Source organism: Suricata suricatta, chromosome 10 (genome assembly GCF_006229205.1).
Source record: "Suricata suricatta isolate VVHF042 chromosome 10, meerkat_22Aug2017_6uvM2_HiC, whole genome shotgun sequence".
Lineage (NCBI taxonomy): Eukaryota > Metazoa > Chordata > Mammalia > Carnivora > Herpestidae > Suricata > Suricata suricatta.
Window position 1 is genome coordinate 78,749,785 of NC_043709.1, and position 22,058 is coordinate 78,771,842.

Sequence of the window (22,058 nt, forward strand, 5' to 3'; positions counted from 1 at the left end):
CCACACATTCACAGCTGAGGTCAACTCACACTACCCTCGGAAAGGCCACCAGTCCCTGAGCTCCAAGCATCCCCTGAAACCCCACAAACGAGCAGCTGAGGAGTTGGTCTTTGACCAACAAACTTTACTTAGACAAATAAGCAATAAATTTAGCTTTGTGGATTTTTGTTTCAGTTATTGAGCAGTGGTCTCCTCCCTGACACTGTAAACGGCAATAACATGTGAAGTCTGTTAAAATAATCTGATTGGGCCCAAGATGGAGTGGCTTGTATTAAGCTCCGCGTCAGTAAATCTACTCACCTAAATTTCTGTGCTCGGGGCTCCCAGAAAAGGTAGGCTTAGGTCAACCAATCAGCGCTCGCCTGCTCTCCACAAGTGACCTGACCCTGCTCCAAGACTCCCTTCGCTGCACATAAGGAGAGTAACCCTACTTGAACCAACCAGCAAATGCCTAGCATGACCCCACTCCTGCTTCCTTCTGCCCAAAAAAGCCTTTCGTTTTGTACAGATCCTTAGAGTTCCTTTCCATCTGCTAAGGTGGATGTTGCTCGACTCATAAATTGCTGAAGAAAGCCAGTAAGATCTCTAAAATTCATTCAGTTGAATTTCGTTAACAGCAAGTCATATTTACTGTAAAGGAGGAGATTATTTCACTTTTTTTTTTTTTTTGGTTTGAATCTTTATGATTAGTTCTGGGCAACTTACTGAGCCATCACCCCTGTGGTACAAAGTTCACCGTGGCCACTTGGGTTCCTAATCATGGCGGGGGGGGGGGGGATGGCACCACTAACCAAGTGACCCATTTTCTTGATTTCATTTCAAAGTTGAGGGCTTTAACTCCAACCTCAAAATCTCCCTCCCAGCTTTCCTTTTAACAGTGTGGCTGAACATGCTCAATCATCATCAAATCATTTTGGTTCCACACTGAAAGTCTCATTAAAGTAGAATTCACATAGCAAGACTTTGTGTTAAGGATACAAGATTATCTGGGCATATCTTCCACGGAACAGCTGTCTTTCTGCATACATGCAGCACCCTCAATGGTTGTCAAATATTATTTTTCCCTTCAGTATAAATATATATTTAGTAAGTAGGGAATTTTTTTCTAAAATATTTCTTATTCCTTAACTAACTCCTTATCTCTTCCAATTTTATGGAGATATCACTGACATGAGCACTATATACATTTAAGATATACAGCATAATGACTTACAGATTACTGTGAAATGATCACCACAGTAAGCCTAGTTAACATCCATCACCCTGTCTAGGTGTAAAGGGAAGGGACGGGAATGGGCAGGAAGGAAGGAAGAAAGGAAAGAAAGAAGGAAGAAAGAAAAAGAAGGAGGAAAAACTTTTTTTTCTATTCTCTTAGCAACTTTCAAATATACCAGATAGCAATGTTAACTGTAGGCATCACATTGGACATTACACTCCCAGTACTCATTTGTCGTATAACTGGAAGTTTATACCTTTTGACCACTTCCCTCTAATTTCCCTTACCCACTAACTCCTTATTAATGACATTCTTTAGCCTTGTCTTACATTTAAGAGAGAAATGTTGTTTCCTCCTCCAATTCTTTTGCATTCAATTAAATTTCATTTCCTCATTAAGTAATTATCAGGAACAGATAGGAAAAATAAAGATGACCTTAGGTTTCTTCTCACCACGTATAGTAAAATGTTAAAAGGAAAGAAAACCAAAAAAAGAAATGTTAAACATAGGGGATGCAAGATTGTTTTGTTAAAAACAAACAAACACCTTTCCCATTCCTAGTTTCTCTAGACAGCACATTACATTAAAAGTAAGAAATACTTTCAGGGTGCCTGCGTGGCACAGATGGTTGAACATCCAACTCTTGATTTCGGCTGAGATCATGATCTCACAGTTCATGAGTTTAACCCCTGCATCAGGCTTTACGTTGATAGCAGGGAGCCTGCTTGGGATTCTGTCTCTCTCTTTCTCTCGTCCTCTGCCCCTCCCTCCCTCTCAAAAATAAATAAATAAGAACATTTAAAAAAAAACTAAGAAATAGTTTCAGGGTAAAGATGGCGGTGCTGTCAGGAAAACAGTGTTAAGATGAAGCCATGGGTGTGCCTTTGTTAAGACCCCAGGAAGACGTAAGGAGGTGCTGGCTCAGTGAACCCCTCAAAAAGGGCAAAACCTCTAAAAGTAAAGGGATATTCCAAGCAGCGTTACAGAAAACTTAAGGTAGAAAAAGGCTTATTGTGAAGATATCTGTGGATATGCTTTACCTGATGGAGTGGATTACAAGCTGATTCATAAGAAAGTTCAATGGCAGAAGGCCCTGGATCTGTACGGACACTTTTATAGAAAACGACTCATCTGCCATTCCAGGTTCCTTCTTACGGAAATGGAAAGATGACTCCGAAGGAATAACCAAGAGCCGGCAACGTGGGCTGGCCGGATTTTGGAACTGCTATCGACTGAGGACACCTGTGTGTCTTCCTCTTTTCCTCATTTTTAAATCGGAATCCCTCGCAGTTGTTATGCCTCTCCCGCCATAGTAGGCAAGTGTGTAGGGGACAGACAGGTTGTCCTTTACATCCCTGGTTCTCTAAATGGAATCGGTGCTCCTCGAGAAGCTGTGCCCAAGAAGATGTCCCTGAGGAGCTTCACCTACATCTTGACCTGGTCTGGATGAGGAGATGCTGGGTGCTGGTGCCAAACTGGAATGAGAGCAAGAGGTCTCTGCATAGCAGGTGGGTGTATTCTGCATGGGAGAGTGGAGGAGCAGATTGTACTTTTCAGACATGGCTGCACCAGGATAGGCCGCCCCACGTGCTCCTCTTATAATGTGATGTCGTTACTCATCCATCAAGGGGCAGGGTCTATGCTTCCCTCTGTGAATGTGTGTGGACCCGTGACTACAGCAGAAGAGCTGCTACATGACTTCTGAGTTCTATCAGAAAAGGTGACAGAAATCTTCTTGGGATGCTCATTCTTAGGACCTAAACCCTATGCTACGAGAGAGCCAGGCTTTCTCACGTGTGGCTCCAGCCAGGGCCTCAGCTGAGGTCCAGCCAACAGGAGCTCCACCCGTGGGACATACAAATGAATAGCCTTCAAATGACTCAAGCCCTCAGCCTTCATGCCGCTCCAGGCAGTGCCCAGTGGAGCACAAAAGAAATGTTCCTGCTGAGCCCTGCCCAAATCACAGATCCGTCAGCAAAATAAGTGTTGTCATTCAAGCCACAACGTTTTGGGGTGGTTTGCAATAGATAATGGAAACAAGTTTTGGCACCAGCTGGATGCGAAAGAAAAGTAAATGAGTTCAAGACTGAGTATTCCTGTCCAGTTGCTTTTTCCAAGTCTAAAGAAGTCAGGGAAATTTTTAGTCCATCCTTTTTCAGAGGCACCATCAGAAGTGACTAAAATCAACTCTATATAATAACACTTTATCCCCACTTCTTTTATTCCTTACTTATTCTTTAATAAGTAGATTGTCCTCTCCTCTTTAGAATGACCTCTTTCTCCCATGTTTTTCCTGAATTATTTAAGCAATTTTTACATCACCCAAGGCATTTATTTATTAAAGAGAGAAGAAAAAAAAAACCCACACGTTTCAAATGAAGTCCTATGAGGAACAAAAATTGCCAAGACTCAGCCAGTAGTCGAACTGAGAAAAGATCCCATGTCTTTCATGCTGTCAACAGCATTTTAAGCTTCAATGACACAATCTCTTCAATATCAAGAAAAAACCGAGACTCTGTAAAATACCTCTTCTGGAACACTTGTGTTAAATGGATCATGACTGGGAGATCCCATTACTGGCGTAGGTGACAGACTTGTCTCCAGGTCACTAAAACCCTGCGCCTCCAGCAAAGTGGAGATGGAACTGGATGTGAGGAGATCTTCAAAGTCATCATCTTGGCCTAGGAAAAGACAAAACAAAAGGAGGACAACAGCAGCTTTTCATTTACATTTCGCTTTTGGAAGAAGAATACCAACTGAACATAAAATTTTTTTTTCTCATCCTCAAAAACCAAAGACTCAGCTTCTCTTCGAATCATTAGAAAAATAACAATGTGGCAACTAGGAAAGATCTCAAACTATGAGCATCTGGGAACAGGAGTGGTATTAATAAAGGTCTTAATTCACGGTAGTTTTAATAGACATAATCATGGACTCACAGCATTGAAATCAAAAGTTAATTTACTACAACAATCCTCCTATAATTTGGTTTCAGATTTTAGGGCTTTACAAATTTCAGTTCAGAAGTAACCAAGCTGGAGAATACCAGTGATACAACAAACTAATTCTGAACAGCAGTACAGTCATCTCTTAAACAACTCAATTCCCATCACTGGGTTCTTTAAAAATTTTTTTAACAATTTTTTTTTATTATTGAGAGACAGAGAGAGACAGTGCATGAGCATGGGAGTGGCAGAGAGAGGGGGAGACACAGAATCTGAAGGAAGCTCCAGACTCCATGCTGCCAGCCCAGAGCCCAACACAGGGCTTGAACCCACAAACTGCGAAATCATGACCTGAGCCAAAGTCAGACACTCAAACAACTGAGCCACCCAGGCGCCCTTATCACTACTGTGTTCTTGAAAAACAAGCAAACAAACATAGAAAGAAAAAAGGAAAAGAAAAAATAGATAGGCAATCTTCTGATTCCTTAAGAGGATCCCTGTATTTCATTTATTTTAAGGCAAAAAGAATAGCCTTATGGACAAATTCAATCACATATTCAGCAAGGTAGCAACTTTAAGAATTTCTTTTACATCTCCAGTAATGAAAAGGATTAAGTGCTGGACAATGGTTCCAAGATACCAATTTTTAAAACCAAAGAATGATGTTTAACACACTATTCTCTGAATAATACAAAATGGCAAATCATATACTAATTTAAAGCTATTAACTAGAATTAGCTTAAATTTTATTAAATATTTATTCTAATTTTAATAGAATTTAGGTATTATTAACATTCTCTAAGGATTGTATAAATAAATATAAATTCTAGTGAGAAACTACTGTTTATAAAATCTTCATTATAACAGAACATAAATTTTACCTTTTTAAAAAAATTTTTTGTTTGTTTATTTATTGAGACAGAGAGAAACAGAGCATGAGTAGTGGAGGGACAGAGAGAGAGGGAGACACAGAATCCAAAGCAGCCTCTAGACTCTGAGCTGTCAGCACAGAGCCTGACATGGGGCTTGAACCCACGAACCATGAGATCATGACCTGAGCCGAAGTCGAATGCTCAACCGACTGAGTCACCCAGGCGCTCCCAGAACATAAGTTTTAATGGTGGTTAAAAACTACCTCTTTTAGCTACATTTATATGCATTTAAAAAGATGGGGGAAAATATATGAAATTGACAGAAGTGATCATGCCAGTGCAATTATGAACAATTTTTACCCCTTTTCTCTATTTTCTACATGTTTTATGAAATAATCTGTTTAAAGAAATTAATGTTTTCCCTTGATTTTTATATATAAGAATTACAATTTCTTTATTTTCTCTATTTTCTCTATTTTCTACATGTTTTATGAAATAATCTGTTTAAAGAAATTAATGTTTTCCCTTGATTTTTATATATAAGAATTACAATGTTGAGATTCTATAAAATCAGATTTAAGTGCTATGACTATGTAAAAATTAGTCACTTGTGAATTTGCAATATTGTCTAAAAAGAGACACTTTCTTGAAGGCACAGAAAGTGCGGAGTGATGAGAATTGCCCATAAGAACACGGATGAAGGTTGATTTGAGATATTGCTCATTGGGAAATTTGCCAAGTCTTGACATATGCTAAGCCCTCTGAGCAAAAAGATGAAACCCCCCCACCCCTAGAAATTTTGGTCCGAAGTAGGATTTTCTTCCAAAATCTGAGTGTCTCACGAGTACCCTCCATAAGATTTATCACCAGTCCTTACTTTTAGAGCAAATAACCCCACTGATGCATTGCTAATGAACGAGGAAACTTTCAAAGTTCTTGATGTTTTTGTTTTAAATGACCCGCAGAGATTTTCCACATCAGAAGACGGCCAACTGGACCATGTGCAGATAAAATAATAATACATCAAAAGGGATGATGATTTTTTTCAGTTTCAGTTTTCAGTCTAGTTAACATACAGTGTTAACATTAGTGTCAGGTATACGATACAGTAATGCAACACTTCCGTACATGGCCTTGTGCTCCTCTCAGCAAGTGTACACCTTAATCCTCATCAAAGCATGACTAGTTTTTACTTAGATGTCTCTCAGATTTTTTTAACTTAACACATTCAAAGCTGAACACATTTCAATGTTCTTCCACTAGGCTTCTCTACCTTGGTAAATGGAATCCTCACCCAGCCGGTTGCTTTAGTCCTGGATTCTTTCCTCTTCTCACTCTCATCTAATGCATCACACCAGTGTTGATTCTAACACCAAAACAAATCCTGCAGCAGTCTTTTGACTGGCTTCTTTTCCTTCAAATACTGCTCCCTCCTCTACGATGGTCCATTTGTTATGCGGAAGCCACTGACTTGTCAAAACCCGTCAGTGGATCCCTCTGGGCTCAAAGAAGAGCTGAATACCTCACGCGGCCAGGCCAGCACCCATTCCTCTCAGCTCAGCTCAGCTTATTCTCCCCCTGCTCAGTACCTTCCGGGCACACTCATCTTCTTTTACTTCTTAAACACACCAAGCTCTCCTCAGCCCCAAGCTCTTGAACACACTGTTGTTCTTTCTCTCTCCCTGGAATGCTGTCTGAGGAACTCCTCACAGAGATGCTTCCTGACCAACCAACCAATCTACAGTATTCTCACCGGCCTACACACTGTCTCCCAGAGGACAGATGCCGAATGATACCGTTGAATGAAGGGACTAATATGGAATAATGGATATGCTCCATGAAAGAAAATGAGGCCAAGTGTCAAAGTTCAGAGCCACTTAAAATCAAGTAAAGTAGAAAAACCTAGAGAGCTACGCTACCTTTTTTACCTTGGGCCAGTACCACCGTATCTTGCATTTTCTTGTACCTGTTCAGGCACTGGCGAAGATCTTCTATTTTCCGATCCTATTAATAAAAGCAATTATCATCTTTAATGCTATTGATTTTGAACAGTAAAATTAATTGTGACACAAAGAATAAGTAGACATGAATTATTTACATTATTTAAAAAATACTTCTAAACTTTAGTAAAACTGGTAATATCTAGAATAGTTTTCCTACATATATCAGAGATAGAGAAGAAGTACCTCTAAATTTAGAGATCCTATCCTTCAGCTGCCATCTTTAAAAAACAAAAACAAAACAAGGTAATAAGATACAAAACAAAAACAAAAACAAAAACAAAAAAACAAGAAAAAAATCAGCTTTATTTATTCTCCTCTCTAACTTCTAGAGGGCAGGTCTTGAAAGAAAGGTCTACACCTGCTACCTTTATCGGCTGTCATCAGTCACCGGTTGGCTTTTCCCTTCACAAAATACTTAGCCAAAGTTGCTTCAATTAGTGATTAGAGACTTTCCACTTACTAAAATAATGAACACTTTTCATCCTTTTTCTAATTTGACCTCTGGTACTTGACTGACCCCCGCTCTTTCCTTCCTCGGTCCCTTTTCTTTCCATTCTTCCTTTTCTTCTATTTTGTTTTCTTAATCCCTTGACCAGATAAGATATCCTACTTTGACAACCCCTACTATCTGGCCAACCCAGACCATAAAATGTTAGCACTTCCAGGTTTTGTCCTTTACCCTCATCCTGGTGGATTATAAAAATGGGCTCCCTAGCTCCTCCCTCATTGACTTTGGGCTTGGCCATGTGACGTGGTTTGGCCAAAGAGATATAAACAAATGTGGTGCATGGAAAGGCTTGAAAGGTATTGATTTGCACAATAGGGCTTGCCCTCTTTTTCCTGCTCTAGGGAACCTTGTGAGCACTATGTGAAGAAGGATAGGCTAGTCTACTGGAGGAGGAGAGACCATCTGGAGAAGAGACACCCCAGATGGGACCAACCTATGCAAGTCTGTTAATCAACAGACATGTGAGTCACAGCATCTTAGACCACCCAGCCCCATCCCATTCACTGGCTAACTGGGGAGATCTGCAAAGCCAGCCCAGACCAGAAGAATCACCTAGCCAACCCTCAGAAGTATGAGAAATAATGTATGTGATTTGTCATGGAGCAAAATCTAACAACTACAGTTTAGTCCTCAACAATCTACAATTCTGTATTTCTCCTAAAATTGATGGGGTCCATTCCCTACCAATCTGTAATTCTACATTAATCATAAAATTTAGATTCACTTTCTATGAGAAAACTCCTTTTGGATGTCCCATGAGCACATCAAAGTGAATGTACCTAAAATTCAGCTCACTATTTGCCCTCAATATTTGAGCCTCTGCTTGGATTCCCATAACTCTTTGAGGACATTATCATTCACTTTGTTAACCAAACTAGAAACAATCTCAAACTCAAATTCAAAAAGAAAATCTTGTCAATCTGTATATATCTGCAAAATCTCTTTCCTCCTCATCACTTCACTGCTACTGCCTTATTTCGACCCCTATTCATTTCTCACCTAGACTATTTAGCAGCCTCCTAATTTTCCTGTCTTAACTCTCCTTCCCTTACTCTTGCCAGTAGAGTTCGGGTTCTAAAATGACAATTTAAGTCATGTCACTGCCCAAGTTCTACAGTTAAGACCCCGAATGATTAGCGTAGCGCTCCAAACTTGCCTAGCACCTGAATGCAGCACCTCATCAGACTCATCATCCCTCCACCTGTATCTCATTCTGAACCTTCCCAGGATAAACTGGTTGTCTCAAGCCTTGCTTCTGAGACATGTTTTGGGTCATAGATACTTTCCCTAGACGCTTTCATTTTTCTAATAAACAACTCTTGCTTTTCCTCAGATTTTGCTCAAATATGGCCTCTTTGAAGCTTTTTGGAACTACTAAAAACTTAGGTCACCCTTGGTGCTCCTAAAGCAGACGGAGCGTCTAATAAGCCCTCAGTCCACATTGGAAGTTTTGTTTGTTATTATTGCTCTGTGGGAAAGGGAAATCAAAACCAAATGAATTTCAATGATTAGTTTTAAAAAGTAAAAGTTATGTAGGCACCTTGCTAATGACTTTCCTTTTTATTGAATAATGGGAAAGGCTAGCAAAAAAGAAACCTGGTGTGTGGCAGGACAGTGAGTTTATTTCCATATAATAAAGAGCAAATAAAGAGAATGAGAGGCAAACATATAGAGAGAAGAGAAAGAAATGAGATGAGAGAAAAAGATCAAGACAAAGTTCTCTGGTGTTTGCTTGTTTTTTAACTTCCTTGAAATTACTCTTTCCTCAGGAAAATGCCTCCTTGTTCCATTCATTGAGTAACACGAGGTAAAAGTAGTTCTGATAACAGGAACGGAACCCAACTGTTGCTGCCAGTTGGATATACAGCTGATCAGGTGGGGCACAAACACCCTGTTTTAGGAGGGAACTGTATCCCTGCTCTCAGCAGGATGAAGTGAGAGAAGCAACTGGGAGAAAAGGACTCCTGGAGACCTTGGCATTTCACCAGAACAGCTAAAACAGAGCTTGGGGCCAGATTTGATTTCATAGTGCCTGTGCCTCTGTTTTCTCGTATCTCATCTCTCGGGACAACAGAGACAATCCCTGATATGAAAGAATCCAGGAGCAAGAAGGAAAGAATATGAATAAAATCAACACCATCACGAAGCTACAGCTGTCATGGGCCACCTCCTTCAGAGTTCACGTTGGCCTAGGATTTCCAGTGACCACAGAAAGGACACACCAAGGACCATATCCTTTCTCTAGTTTCCCTCCTGGATATAAAGAAATCATCTGAGAGCCCGAACATTTTCCAAATTCATGGAGGGGAGGGGAGGGAATTCTTAGTGGAGCCACCGCTGGGGGCTGCCATTCCTCTGTACACAGTCACAATTACAGCTGCCACCACTGAGCGTGGCCACACTGTAAAAAGGGGGAACGGTTGTCTCTCAACGTCAGCAGTAATTAGCATATGTTCTTTCAAGGTGACATATCTCAAGAAAGTGCAAGGAATGCCACTATGGTATTATATATCCATATAAATAATTCCATCCAGATACCTTTTCTTCATTTGCTGCCATCAAAGACTCCACAGCCTTTTTCATTTTTTGTACTTCAATATCTGAAAATATCACAACATCACATCAGAAGTCAGTTTAGTTAACAGGTGTAACAAGAACAAGAGGCTGACTTTTCAGATTGAAATGTTTTAACCATCCATATCCTCCTTTTAGGCAAAATCTGAAAAAGGAAAACCTTCTATGTCACCTGAGCAGTCATTGCTCCAGAAAGCAAACAAGTGAGAGCTAACTACCGTCGCTCAAAGCAGAACAAAATCTTCACGAGAACACTGAAGATGAAATTTCAGTGCTACAACAATGAAGACATGGAGTTTTCCAAAAAAGAAACCTAGAAAGCAGTGGGTGAAAGCAATGAACAGTGTACATGATGACAATAGCAGAGAAAATGATACTCTGTTTTAACCAAGATGGAGACATGAATAGTAAGAGCCTGATGGCATGTGGCATTTGTATGAGTAGTCATGCTAAGCAGCTGGCTGTAGGCTCCATACAAAAGGATAATGAGTACTTTGCTTCATCTATAAACATCATTTCCAATACTATTTTAAAATGTAAAAGCCAAAGTAAGGTACACATGATTTTCCTTAAAATTTGATGGCCTAACACAAAAGTTACTTTAATAACAAAAGAACAAATACTGGGGTGCCTGGGTAGCTCAGTCATTTAAGTGTCTGACTCCTGATTTCAGCTCAGGTCATGACCTCAGGGTTGTGAGAGGGAGCCTGTGTGGCCTCCCCACTGGGCTTGGAGCCTGGTTGGGATTCTCTCGCTCGCTCTTCCTCTGCCCCTCCCCTACTCATGCACATGCATATGGCTGTGTGCATGCTCTCTCTCTCAAAAATAAATATTTTAAGATGGAAAAGTCAACCTAAAATGAAATCACAAATTTAAAAAATTCAAATAGAAAAAATTCAACTAAAGTTACCTGCCTCTGAGGAAAAATACCCCCAAAAAATACTACTCAATTTTTAAAATAGTGGTGCATTGTCAACACTGATATAACATTCTTTTTAAATTTTTTGTTAGAGACAGAGTGTGAGTGGAAGAGGAGCTTTGAGAGAGAGGGAGACACAGAATCTGAAGCAGGCTCCAGCCTCTGAGCTGTCAGCACAGAACCTGCCATAGGCCTCGAACTCACAGACCACGAGATCATGACCCGGGGCCGAAGTCTGACACTTGACCGAGCCACCCAAGTGCCCCGAGCATATTCAATTAATGTATATTCTTTAGAAATTGCTTTTTTCTTTTCTTCTTTTTCTTCTTTTTATTTATTTTTTTTGAGACCAAATCTCTTAAGAATTCAATATCTGGGGGTGCCTGGGTGGCTCAGTCCATTAAGTGTCCGGCTTCAGCCCAGGACATGATCTCACAGTTCATGGGTTCGAGCCCCATGTTGGGCTCTATGCTGACAGCTAGCTTAGAGCCTAGAGCCTGTCTTCGGATTCTGTGTCTCCCTCTCTCTCTACCCACCCCCACTCACACTCTGTCTCTCTCTCTCTCGCTCTCTCTCTCAAAAATAAACATTAAAAAAAAGAATTCAATATCTGGAGCAAAGAGCCCATTAAGGATTTATCTTTATGCCACATTGTATGATCTGGGTTCTGTTCATCTGCTGGGGTACGATCTTATTTCGAACACCATGAGAGTATGTTTAATTCTTAATGCAGATCTCAGTGAAAAAACAAGCTACAAAACATTGACAAGTCATTTTAATTTTTCCTCTAACCCTCTATCTCCTGGACTACAAAGAAAATGCCTCCTAACCTCCACCAGTCTGGATGCTCCATTGTATCCTGTGGAGCAAAAGGGCTGAATCAGAAAAAAATCTGCAAGATGACTTTTTTTACTCCTTGTTTTTATTGTTTGTTTATCGACCCTCTATTTTGTGCACTCTGAAGAAATGGAGAGCTTATCGATGAAGCAACTTTACATCTTTGGTGAGAGAAATGTTTTAAAACACATGCAAGGAACAGTTTAAGTAGTACTTTTGGTGAATGTAAAGGCTGATGGAAATACACCAAAAACCTTACTTTTCTCTTTGAGCTTCTTTTTAAAATTTTCATCTGTGCAGGAAAACCCATCGAATTTGAAGTTAGTATACATTACAACAATGAATATTTTAAAAGCACTATTATATAGTCTCCTTTTACCTAAAATAAAGAAATGCTATATAGTAAGCACTATTTTGTGACTTTACAAATGGTACTATAATATATGATGTCCTGTGTAAGGTTAGAAAGAGAATCAAATACAATTAATCAAAACAACTACATCTGAGTTCTTACCTCTGTCAATTTTCTTGTATTAAAATTAGCCCTATGGAGCACATGCACTCCTTACACTATATGTAAAAACCATTAGTGATGCTTGGTTGTTTTTACATTTCTGTTACAGTTCAATATATGCACTCCTGAATGTGAAGAGTACATTGCTCATGTCACATGAAACTCACCACTCAAATGCAACAATACTGAAATGGTCTATGTCCTCAATGAAGAGGAGTCCACTGACCATGCAGTTAGATGTTACGCCAACATCTGACTGCCATGGAGTTTTAAACACTGCTCTCGACCCTCGGGTTCACTTGGCTGCACAGGTAACGAGCAGTTCACAGCCCAGTACCGGTCTCTGGATCAGACTTTGGGCACTACTCTAACATATCCTCTAGCCCACAAGTCCAATGATCCCATTTTCTTCTTCTTTTTTTTTTTTAAGACTATTTTTTTTAAGTTTTCTCTACATCCAATGTACATCTTGAGCTCACAACCCCAACATCAAGAGTCACAGGCTCCGCTGACTGAGCCAGCCAGGCGCCCCTCCATTTTATTCTTAAAACCATAGAAGTGTGACCTGCCTGTGAATGTCCTTTAAGGACACACAATTCTGGGGCCTCCTGGCTGGTTCAGTTGGTATAGCAGGTGACTTTTGATCTCAGGGTCATGAGTGCAAGCCCCATGTTGGGCGTAGAGCTTAATTAACACACAAACACACCCACAAATTCGATATATGCCAAAATACACAAGGGAAAATCCATTTTCCTCAATATTTGATTGAGTTCTATGATCCATAGAGGAATGCAATAACTACAGGTATATAAAGCCAGGGTATTCTAGAGTTGAGAAAGACATTAAAGGTAACCTATTGTAAGACCTTCGTTGTGCACACAATGAAGTTACCAATTTTCACATAATGTACATAAATGTACTAAAGCTACATTAAATGCAATGTTTTTGTTTCAAAAGAATCAGAAGTTGCTTTGGTTTTCTGCAGGGCCACAATAATCTGTAATAGCAAAGAAAGGTTAAATTGAACCTAATGTTGTCAGGTGTTATGTGCATTTATATTTCCAAATATAATATAAAAACCCCATTTCATTCAAGTTATTTTCTAACAAGTATAATGTACATTAAAATTTACAATCCATACCATTTTCAAAACAAACCTCCTCAATTATGAGAAAAAGTTTTGATAAATTCATTCACTTTTTCAAAACCAGAATTCCCCTATTTTTGCTTCTAGCAGGTTGAGGGTTCAACTCATGGTAAGTTTTCACTGATTTTCCAAAGATGCAGAGTCTTTTCCTTTCTTCTCTCAAAATGGCAGGTAAGGGTTCTAAATCTCTTACTTTGTGCTGTTTCAAGTTCAGTTCAGAGGAAAATAATCTTGGGACATAATGATGGTCTTTTTAATGATCTCAGCTCAGACACTCCCTTACACTGAAATTTGAACAAGAACCCTTCCATGAGAATTTACGGCATGGTAATCTAAAACAAATACCCAATGAAGTTCAGAGCTGCCCCCTGCAGCTGCTGAAGAGGAAGTTAACAGATCTCCGGGGCCCAGGCAAGTCTCAGGGTTCCCTGCTGACCTGGGCTTATATTGCTTCTGCTACTCTGCCCTTTCTCTGAAATTACACATCCTCTAAAACTGGGTTCCTGTACAGAGAGAGGGAGCACAGGGAGGGTTGATTCGGGAGGATTTCAACAAAGACAACGAATGTCACATGCATATAACTACCTCGATCAAGAATTTCCACCCCCTCTCCTTTCATCTTGCACACCAGTTTTTCTTGGAGCCTTTTTACTTCAGATTCCTTCTCTGCCAGTTGTTCTTTTAAAGACGCCAGTTCGTCCTACAAATGAGAGATTCATTTTAAAATGGATTATGGCCAAAAGAGAATATTCAGGCATCATGTTAACGCTTAAATCAAGAATTCATTTTTGTGAATGAAACAAAACGAAACAACAAAAAAACCCCCGACAGGGATCTATCTAGACGCACACTTCAGAAATCAGACAGTGGCAATGGGAGGCAGGAAGCAAGACAAGTAATGAAAGTCAAAGTACAGTAACTCTGGCAGAAGCATTTCAAGTTTCTGTGGGACCGAATTAGAACAAAATCTTTTAAAGTCTAATTAGGACCAAGGTGGCCCTAATGTTTAAATTTTATGTTAAATAAATAAATAAATAAATAAAATGTCCCCAAGTTAATCAAGGATGATAATCAAATTTGACAGTGTCATAAAGGCAAAATAAAATGCAAATTAGAAAATATATATTAAGACTTGATTAAGATTTATTTAGTATTTCAAGATGGCACTTATGTTCCCTGGATAAGGTAGAGCTTAATTAATGGGTATGGTAGGAGGTGATGAACAATGTTAGCCAAATCATGGGACTAAATAATTCATCCTCAACACCAAAATAATGAACAGAATCTCCAACAACATTGGAAAATAGATTGAGTAAACGGATTTTAAACCCCCTCTTCTTTTTAAAGATTCCAAGTCCAATGTTCTATCTATTTACTAGTGATTTAATTTTCAGCTTAATTTTGGTGAAGAATTAGCATTAGCAAATTTAAATTTCACTGGTTCTATTGAACACAGAAAATAAAGCTATGCAGTGCTAATAAAAGTTCTTTTATATTTGATAAACATTGTATTTTCAGTCTCTAAGTATATTTATTATGTTTAGTATTATGAGAAGATCTCCAATGAAGCCAGAAAGTTGGCTCTATACTTTTCACTTGTGATAAGACTGGAGACTGAGTACAAGGAATTTTCATTAGCGTTGGCAAGAGGCTTCCTTTAAGCAGTAATCTCAATCCTTTAAGCATTTACCTTCAAGAAAGCCCCAAAGGAAAAAGCAATCTTTACTAGTGACACAAAACAGAACTTTTTCACAGATGCATTTTTGCTTTTATTTTACCATGTTTGGATCTCAGACATTTTAAGAGGGTTAGGATTTAATTTATAAATTAATAGTTTATTATTTTCCACTAATTATGTCATATCTTTCTGAAAACAGTATTAGGGATCTCATCATCCCTTTCATCAGCTTTAGATGGATTTTTTAAATGTAAATGACACACACAAAATGAATGCACATGCTACTAAAAACACTATCACAGCAAAACAGCACAAGCCAGAGAGCAACAGGCCCACGACCCCATGACCCAAAGTCTACTACACCTTAAGTGACTCCCATTTTTGCTCCATCCGCTGCTTTTCATACTGCATCTGACCCACCTTGATTTTCATGCTAGAAAGTTTGGCCATTAAAGACTGGTAGAGAGACAGAGGTGTGAAAGAAAACAATAGGTAGAAAAAGACAAGCCTAAATAACCAAGAAAATAGTGTCAATTTATAAAGGAGGTTAGGTAATTAAGAGAAATAACAGGTTATGTTTTACTAGATTAGTTAAGCCTCGATTTTTATTCAGAAAAGTAGTGCTTAAATTCAAGAAGGGAAGCCTGGTGAAAACTTTCATTCACTTGTAAAATATCTCCTTTATCATACACTAGGTTGAAAACTTATTTATATTACTGATCACAGGTAAGTAGTGAGTCAAGTGTTTAAACATTTTTGCCATTGAGAAAACTTACTTTGGTTGATTTCAGCTTTTTTTCATACTGAAGTCTTTCATTGTCCATTTCACTGACTCTTAGCCTCAAATCATTGATCTCTTGCATTAGCCCCTGTCAAAAAGGGAAATAACGAAATATATTAGCAAAGGTGCAACACACCTATACCAAGACAGACAGGGCCCTGTCATTTATAAATATATTGTCATAATATAATATAATGTCATATTTGGAATAGAAAAAAGAAAATAATCCTAAAGTTTTCATAATACAGATACTTTTTCTACTCCCACATTTTAAAAAACCTAATTGGCTTGTAAACTTAGTCTAAGTGTTCTGAGAAACAGTGACATATTTTTGTCTAGAGCCCAGAAAAGGAAATTAGAATGCTAAATAGTACCAACTTCAAATATTGGAATGAGATGGGTTTTTTTTACTATAAGCAATGAAGACCCCACCAATGGTTAGATATGTTTTTGTTCCTCATCTTACAAGTCCTTATTCCTGAGCCACAAACTAATATGACAGAAGAGAATCACACCAAAATGTCATACAAAAATAGAATAATGCTATAAGAAATAAAACTTTCTTAATGAGGGGTTATTCTAAACTTCTATGTGTAATGATTCACACATAGGGAAAGGGATGCCGCAAGAAAATACACTTTCCAGAAAACCCACGGGCTTTTAAATTGGGCGTGGTTTCTTTTTCTTTTTTTAATTTTTTATGTTTACTTATTATTGAGACAGAGAGAAACAGAGCATGAGTGGGGGAGGGGCAGAGAGAGAGGGAGACCAGAATCGGGAACAGACTCCTGGCTCTGAGCTGTCAGCACAGAGCCCGACGCGGGGCTCGAACCCACGAACCGTGAGATAATGACCTGAGCCGAAGTCGGACACCCAACTGACTGAGCCACCCAGGCGCCCCGAACGTGGTTTCTTTTAAAATGGGGGAGAGTATTACTTAGCATTATTACATACTAATTGCTCATTAGTTACTACTGTAATTATTATAAATACAATGTTTCAATAAGAGGAGATCTATTTTCTCCTTTCATCAATGAGGTCATGAACTGTGTGACATCATTTAATAACATTTTGCTTGTGATTCTTTTACACACTGAGGAGTCATGTTTAAGGAAAATGTCAGTTTCTCCCATTTATTTATCTCCCATTTATTAATCATCCTTGCACAATATGAATTCTTAGTGGTCTTCATCTTTTTCATATACATCTTTCTACTTTCTCAGTTAAAAAGCTTTGAATTCCTATTTGGATTTTTTTTTTTTTTACCTTTAGTAATAGTGACAATTTGCAAAGAAAAAGAGATAATTAAAGAAAGCAGAATTATAAATTGAGGTCATTTTCTATTTTTTTAAAAAACCCTACCCAAGTATCCTTTGTGGCAACACTGTTAGTATGAATGTAAATCTCCAACCTGAACCGTAAAAATCCAAGCTGGAAAATCTGGAAATAGTTCCTTAATATACAACTTTAAAATGTGGAATACAAATTATTTCCAACTAGTTTCTTATCAGAATTTCAGTTCTTTTTAAAATGAACATCTCCTTTTTCCCTTTCAGAGAAACTTCAGGCTCCACAGAAGCACAATTCCTGACATCTGCACTCTTACCAGAAGGGGGCACTGTTGAACAACGCTAAGATTCCCGTATCAGCCATTCCTGGGACAGGCAGGTCCTCTTTACTCCAAGGTTTCAAGACTTTTGCCCCTAATCTTTTGGAAGTGCCTGTACTTCTTCCCCACTCCAATGTTTTCTTAGAAATTAATCTTCAAATAATCTAAAATTCTACAACCAATTTAAAGAATTTTGGATTCATGAAACAGGGAAATTTGTTTTTATTTTAAGGAGGCTCCTCCCCACCCAATGTGGGGCTTGAACACATGACCCTGAGATCAAGAGAGGCACTCTCTACCAACTGAGCCGCCCCAAAACATTTTGCTTTTATTAAGGGAACAATAATAGGAAAATAAACATATTCAATTCAGCTTTAATCTTGAGGGCTATTTTAATTAATATGTAACAAAGTTTATCACACTTTTTAATAATCTCTGAGTATATATGTGCTATATTTTGCCAACAGTGTTGAATACTTATAAAGTTATCAGGGATTGAGTTTACTGAAAGTGTGATGACAAAATCACTTTGCTTGTGACTGAAAGTGCATGATGGGCTCCTGGGTGGCTCAGGCGGTTGGAGGTCTGACTTCAGCTCAGATCATGATCTTGCAGTTCGTGGATTTGTGTCCCACGTGAAACTCTGTGCTGACAGCTCAGCAGAGCCTGCCCCAGATTCTGTGTCCCCTTCTCTCTCTGCCCCTTCCCTGCTTGTACTCTCTCTCAAAAATAAACAAACATTAAAAAAAGAAAAAGAAAGTACATGAGTGAAGCAGGGACGTACCAGAGGAAAAAAAGGTTTATTAAAAAAAATGCAGACAAACTCAGAGGTAAATAATGCTCTAGAATCTTACAAAAAAGTTGTGACATGTCCATTTCAATTTAAGTCCCGATGGGTGGCTAACATCTCACATCCAAATTAACCAGTCGTACAAAACTCCCCCTGAACTTTACGTATCCGACGGAAAAGACCAACTCCTGATCCCTGAATACTGTAACTTCTTTCCCTGCACCAGTTAGCTCTTCTGCTCCAGTCCGCCTGCTGACTGGGTTCTACCATGTTCTGTAGCAACTGTGGGAGCAGGGAATCACAGAAAGGAAAAAGAGGGAATATCCAAACAGACTTTTTAAAAATGTTTATTTATATATTTTTGGGGACCGAGAGAGAGAGAGAGAGACAGACAGACAGACAGACAGAGAATGAGCAGGGGAGGGGCAGTGAGAGAGGGGGACAAAGGACCTGAAGCAGGCTCTGCACTAACAGCAGAAGGCCCAAAGCAGGACTCAAACTCATGAACCGTGAGATCATGACCTGAGCCGAGGTTGAACTGCTCAACTGACTGAGCCACCCAGGAGCCCCTCATGCACTTTCAATCATAAGCAAAGTGATTTTGTCAGCACACTTCAGGTGCCCTGCAAATAGATTTTTAAAGAAAGCACAAAAGTGACAACTTTGGAGAAATCTGGTTTAAGAGCCCCAGTCTCAATCAAGTGAGAAAACATGCTCATACAGGTGACCGACAAGGAGCTTAGAGGATTAAAACATGAACCAGGTTAGGGATTTCCCTTTGCTGCTGAGGAAGTAATACGTATGCCAAGGCTTTTCATTATCGCTCCACCTTCCACAGGAAATTCAATTTTGAAAATTGCAATGGCGTAAATATCATGACATCAAATCTATACAGGACTTGCACACAGCGGCTAATACACATAATATAAGTCATATTATGATGGTATGTAGTTGGCTTGAAATAAATGTTTGAAATGAAAACAGAGGGGAAAAGCACTTAAATGATTTCTTCTCCTCTCTTCTTCTTGGTACCCACTTTCTAATCCAGTAGGACAATTCTCCATACTCCAGTCGAGGAAAAAAAAATAGAGAAAAAAGAGATGGCCCTAGGAGATGGGAAGTCCTGTAGCTCTTCCTATTTCTCTTCTTTCTTTCTTTCTTTTTTTTTAAATGTTTGTTTACTTTTGAGAGAGACGGAGCCTGGGCAGGGGAGGGGCAGATAGAGGGAGACACAGAATCCGGGGTAGACTTCAGGCTCCATGCTGTCAGCAGAGAGTCTGAGGCAAGGTTGGAACCCGCCAACTGTGAGATCACGACTTGAGCCAAAGTTGGACATTTAACCGAGTCACCCAGGCACACCCTCTTTTCAAATAAATAAATTTCAAATGGATATGCTCTGTTCCCAACAACAAATAAGCAAATAAAAGACCCAGATTAACAGTAAAATAAAATAGTACAAAGAACAAAGCTGGTTTAACCACAAATATGAGTACTTCAAGTTGGAGAATCCAGCCCAAGTTTCACAAAAGTTTAGTGAGCTTATTTAACTGGAATCATTTATGTGTGGAATAGACCCAAAGTAGAAGGCCAAACTAAACTCTAAAAATCTGGTTTTTTTATGGTTATATAATGAAAGCATGTTTTCTATACATATTTAAAAACTTATTATATAGAAAACAATCAGTATAACTTAATAATAGCTTTTAGGGGAACCTGGGTGGCTCAGTCAGTTAACATCTAACTTTGGCTCAGGTCATGATCTCATAGGTTAGTGAGTTCGAACCCTGCATCGAGCTCTGTGCTGACAGCTCAGAGACTGGAGCCTGCTTCAGATTGTGTGTCCCTCTCTCTGCCCTTCCCCCGCTTGTGTTCTCTCTTTCTCTCTCTCTCTCAGAAATAAAAAATGAATAAACTTAAAAAAAAATAGCTTCTAGTAAAATAATACACTTAAACCCATTATTTCCAGAACAAAGAAAATCACTATGGATCGACAGAGGATGGACAGACTAATAGAAGCTCCGAATGTCATAAAGTCAAAAGTATTTCTAAAGACTAATAAAAGGATTATTATTTAATATCCAAACTCTCACAATAAACATTGCCATGGAGCATTTAGTGATAAAAAGTCAATGTACTTAAGGTTTATTCTTAAGAAGAAGCACGAAAGAGTGAGAGCATATAATGATTAACTGCCGCCCCTCCCACCTACAAAGAACTCCCACTTGCTCTGGAGGTATGTACATGAGATTCACACACACGTGTACGTATCTGTATACGGAGAGGGAGTGTCACTTACTTCTGTGTCTCTGAACCTATCTTCATAGTCCAACCTGTCCTTCTCTACAGCCGTCAGCTTTAGCTTCAAGTTAGATATTTCAGCCATCAGATCCAACTTCTGAGTCTCTAAGGATGTCCTGCTCAGAAGCTCCTATTAGAATTTAAGAGATACAGTCACAAGTTGCTTTTATATCGATAGCCACATATGGATGTGTCTCACAACTGCAAAGCAGTTAACTATCAAGTTGGGAAAGATTAATTACTAAATAGATAAAATTTGAAAAAATTATTTGCTTTAATTAACGTTCATTGAGTAGAACTGAACACATGCCTGCTTAAAGGGGAGACATACATTATACAAATATATATATATATATCTCAAATGCTGCTAAGCCTGATGATAACACGGATGACGACATGTTTACTAAGTGCCAGGCACTGTTTTGACACGTTTTAGGAGGTTCGATCCTCAAAACAACCTTATGAAGTAAAAGCTCCTAAAGATAACTCTTTTTTTTTTTTTTTTTTAAAGATACCTCTTGAAGTGTCCTCATTCAACAAACAAGGAAGCTGAGGAACGGAGAGATTAAGAACTCTCTGCAAGGAAATGGCAGAGCGAGGACTCAAACCAGTCTCCTTCCGGGGTGTCAAAGTGTGCCCTATACAAAAGTTATAGGTCCTCTCGAATATGAACACGTGTGTGTGTGTGTGTGTGTGTGTCTGTGTGAGTAAGTACATTATTAGTTGGTTTTGGGGGTTTGTTTTGTTTTGTTTTTTCTGTGAAAGGTACTTACATTTTCTCTTAATCACACACTATATGCGCATGTGTGTTAGGAAACCATGTGAAACCATAAAGAAGAACATTAAAATTATCTACAATCCTATCCGTATTTTATTCCAGATTCTAATTACTTGGAGTTTTAAGACCCTGCTACTCTAGGTTTTTGCTTAAAATGTGTCAGTCTAAGTGAGTCATGAGAGTTACTGCTGTATTGGAGGGAACACAACATGTAAATGCAGCATTTCTGAGAGCTGAACAAGAAAATTGCACCTTGGCGGCGGCTTCCGCACATTACCTGCTGCAGCATTTCCTCGGTGGCGTTCAGCTTCTCCCTGTGCTCTTCAAGACAAAACTCCAAGTCTCGGATCTTCTCTCCCTGAGCCTCTACCTGGTCTGTTAACACACTTACCTGTATTTAGAGCAAAATACTGCAATGGATTAGGAAGAATTTGGGTGCCACTGCAAACTTAATTTCTCTAAATAGAACAAAACTGGAATGACGTCACTACTCCTTTGCTTGTAAAGGAAAAACCTGCGCATTTGTAAGACACCAGTCCATTACACTCCTATTTAGGATGCTTATTGATCCAAAGGCTACAATTTTTTT

The 22,058-nt window shown here is 39.0% G+C and overlaps 1 protein-coding gene across 12 annotated transcripts in view; it reads right to left on the minus strand.

Annotated features, from left to right (window-relative positions):
• The window catches only part of PPFIBP1 (PPFIA binding protein 1), a 172,197-nt gene that overhangs the window by 22,776 nt on the left and 127,363 nt on the right, over positions 1-22,058 (minus strand). For 5 of the 12 annotated variants that reach the window (XM_029953376.1, XM_029953381.1, XM_029953380.1 and 2 more), the window contains 9 exons: positions 21,747-21,860; positions 20,690-20,821; positions 15,990-16,082; positions 15,577-15,669; positions 14,121-14,235; positions 12,134-12,166; positions 10,083-10,144; positions 6,953-7,037; positions 3,743-3,897 (listed from right to left, as the gene is read on the minus strand). In XM_029953376.1, the coding sequence (XP_029809236.1) occupies positions 3,743-3,897; positions 6,953-7,037; positions 10,083-10,144; positions 12,134-12,166; positions 14,121-14,235; positions 15,577-15,669; positions 15,990-16,082; positions 20,690-20,821; positions 21,747-21,860 (882 nt within the window). The remainder of the gene's footprint in view (positions 1-3,742; positions 3,898-6,952; positions 7,038-10,082; positions 10,145-12,133; positions 12,167-14,120; positions 14,236-15,576; positions 15,670-15,989; positions 16,083-20,689; positions 20,822-21,746; positions 21,861-22,058) is intronic. The other 7 variants (XM_029953378.1, XM_029953383.1, XM_029953382.1 and 4 more) reach the window with 7 other exon arrangements.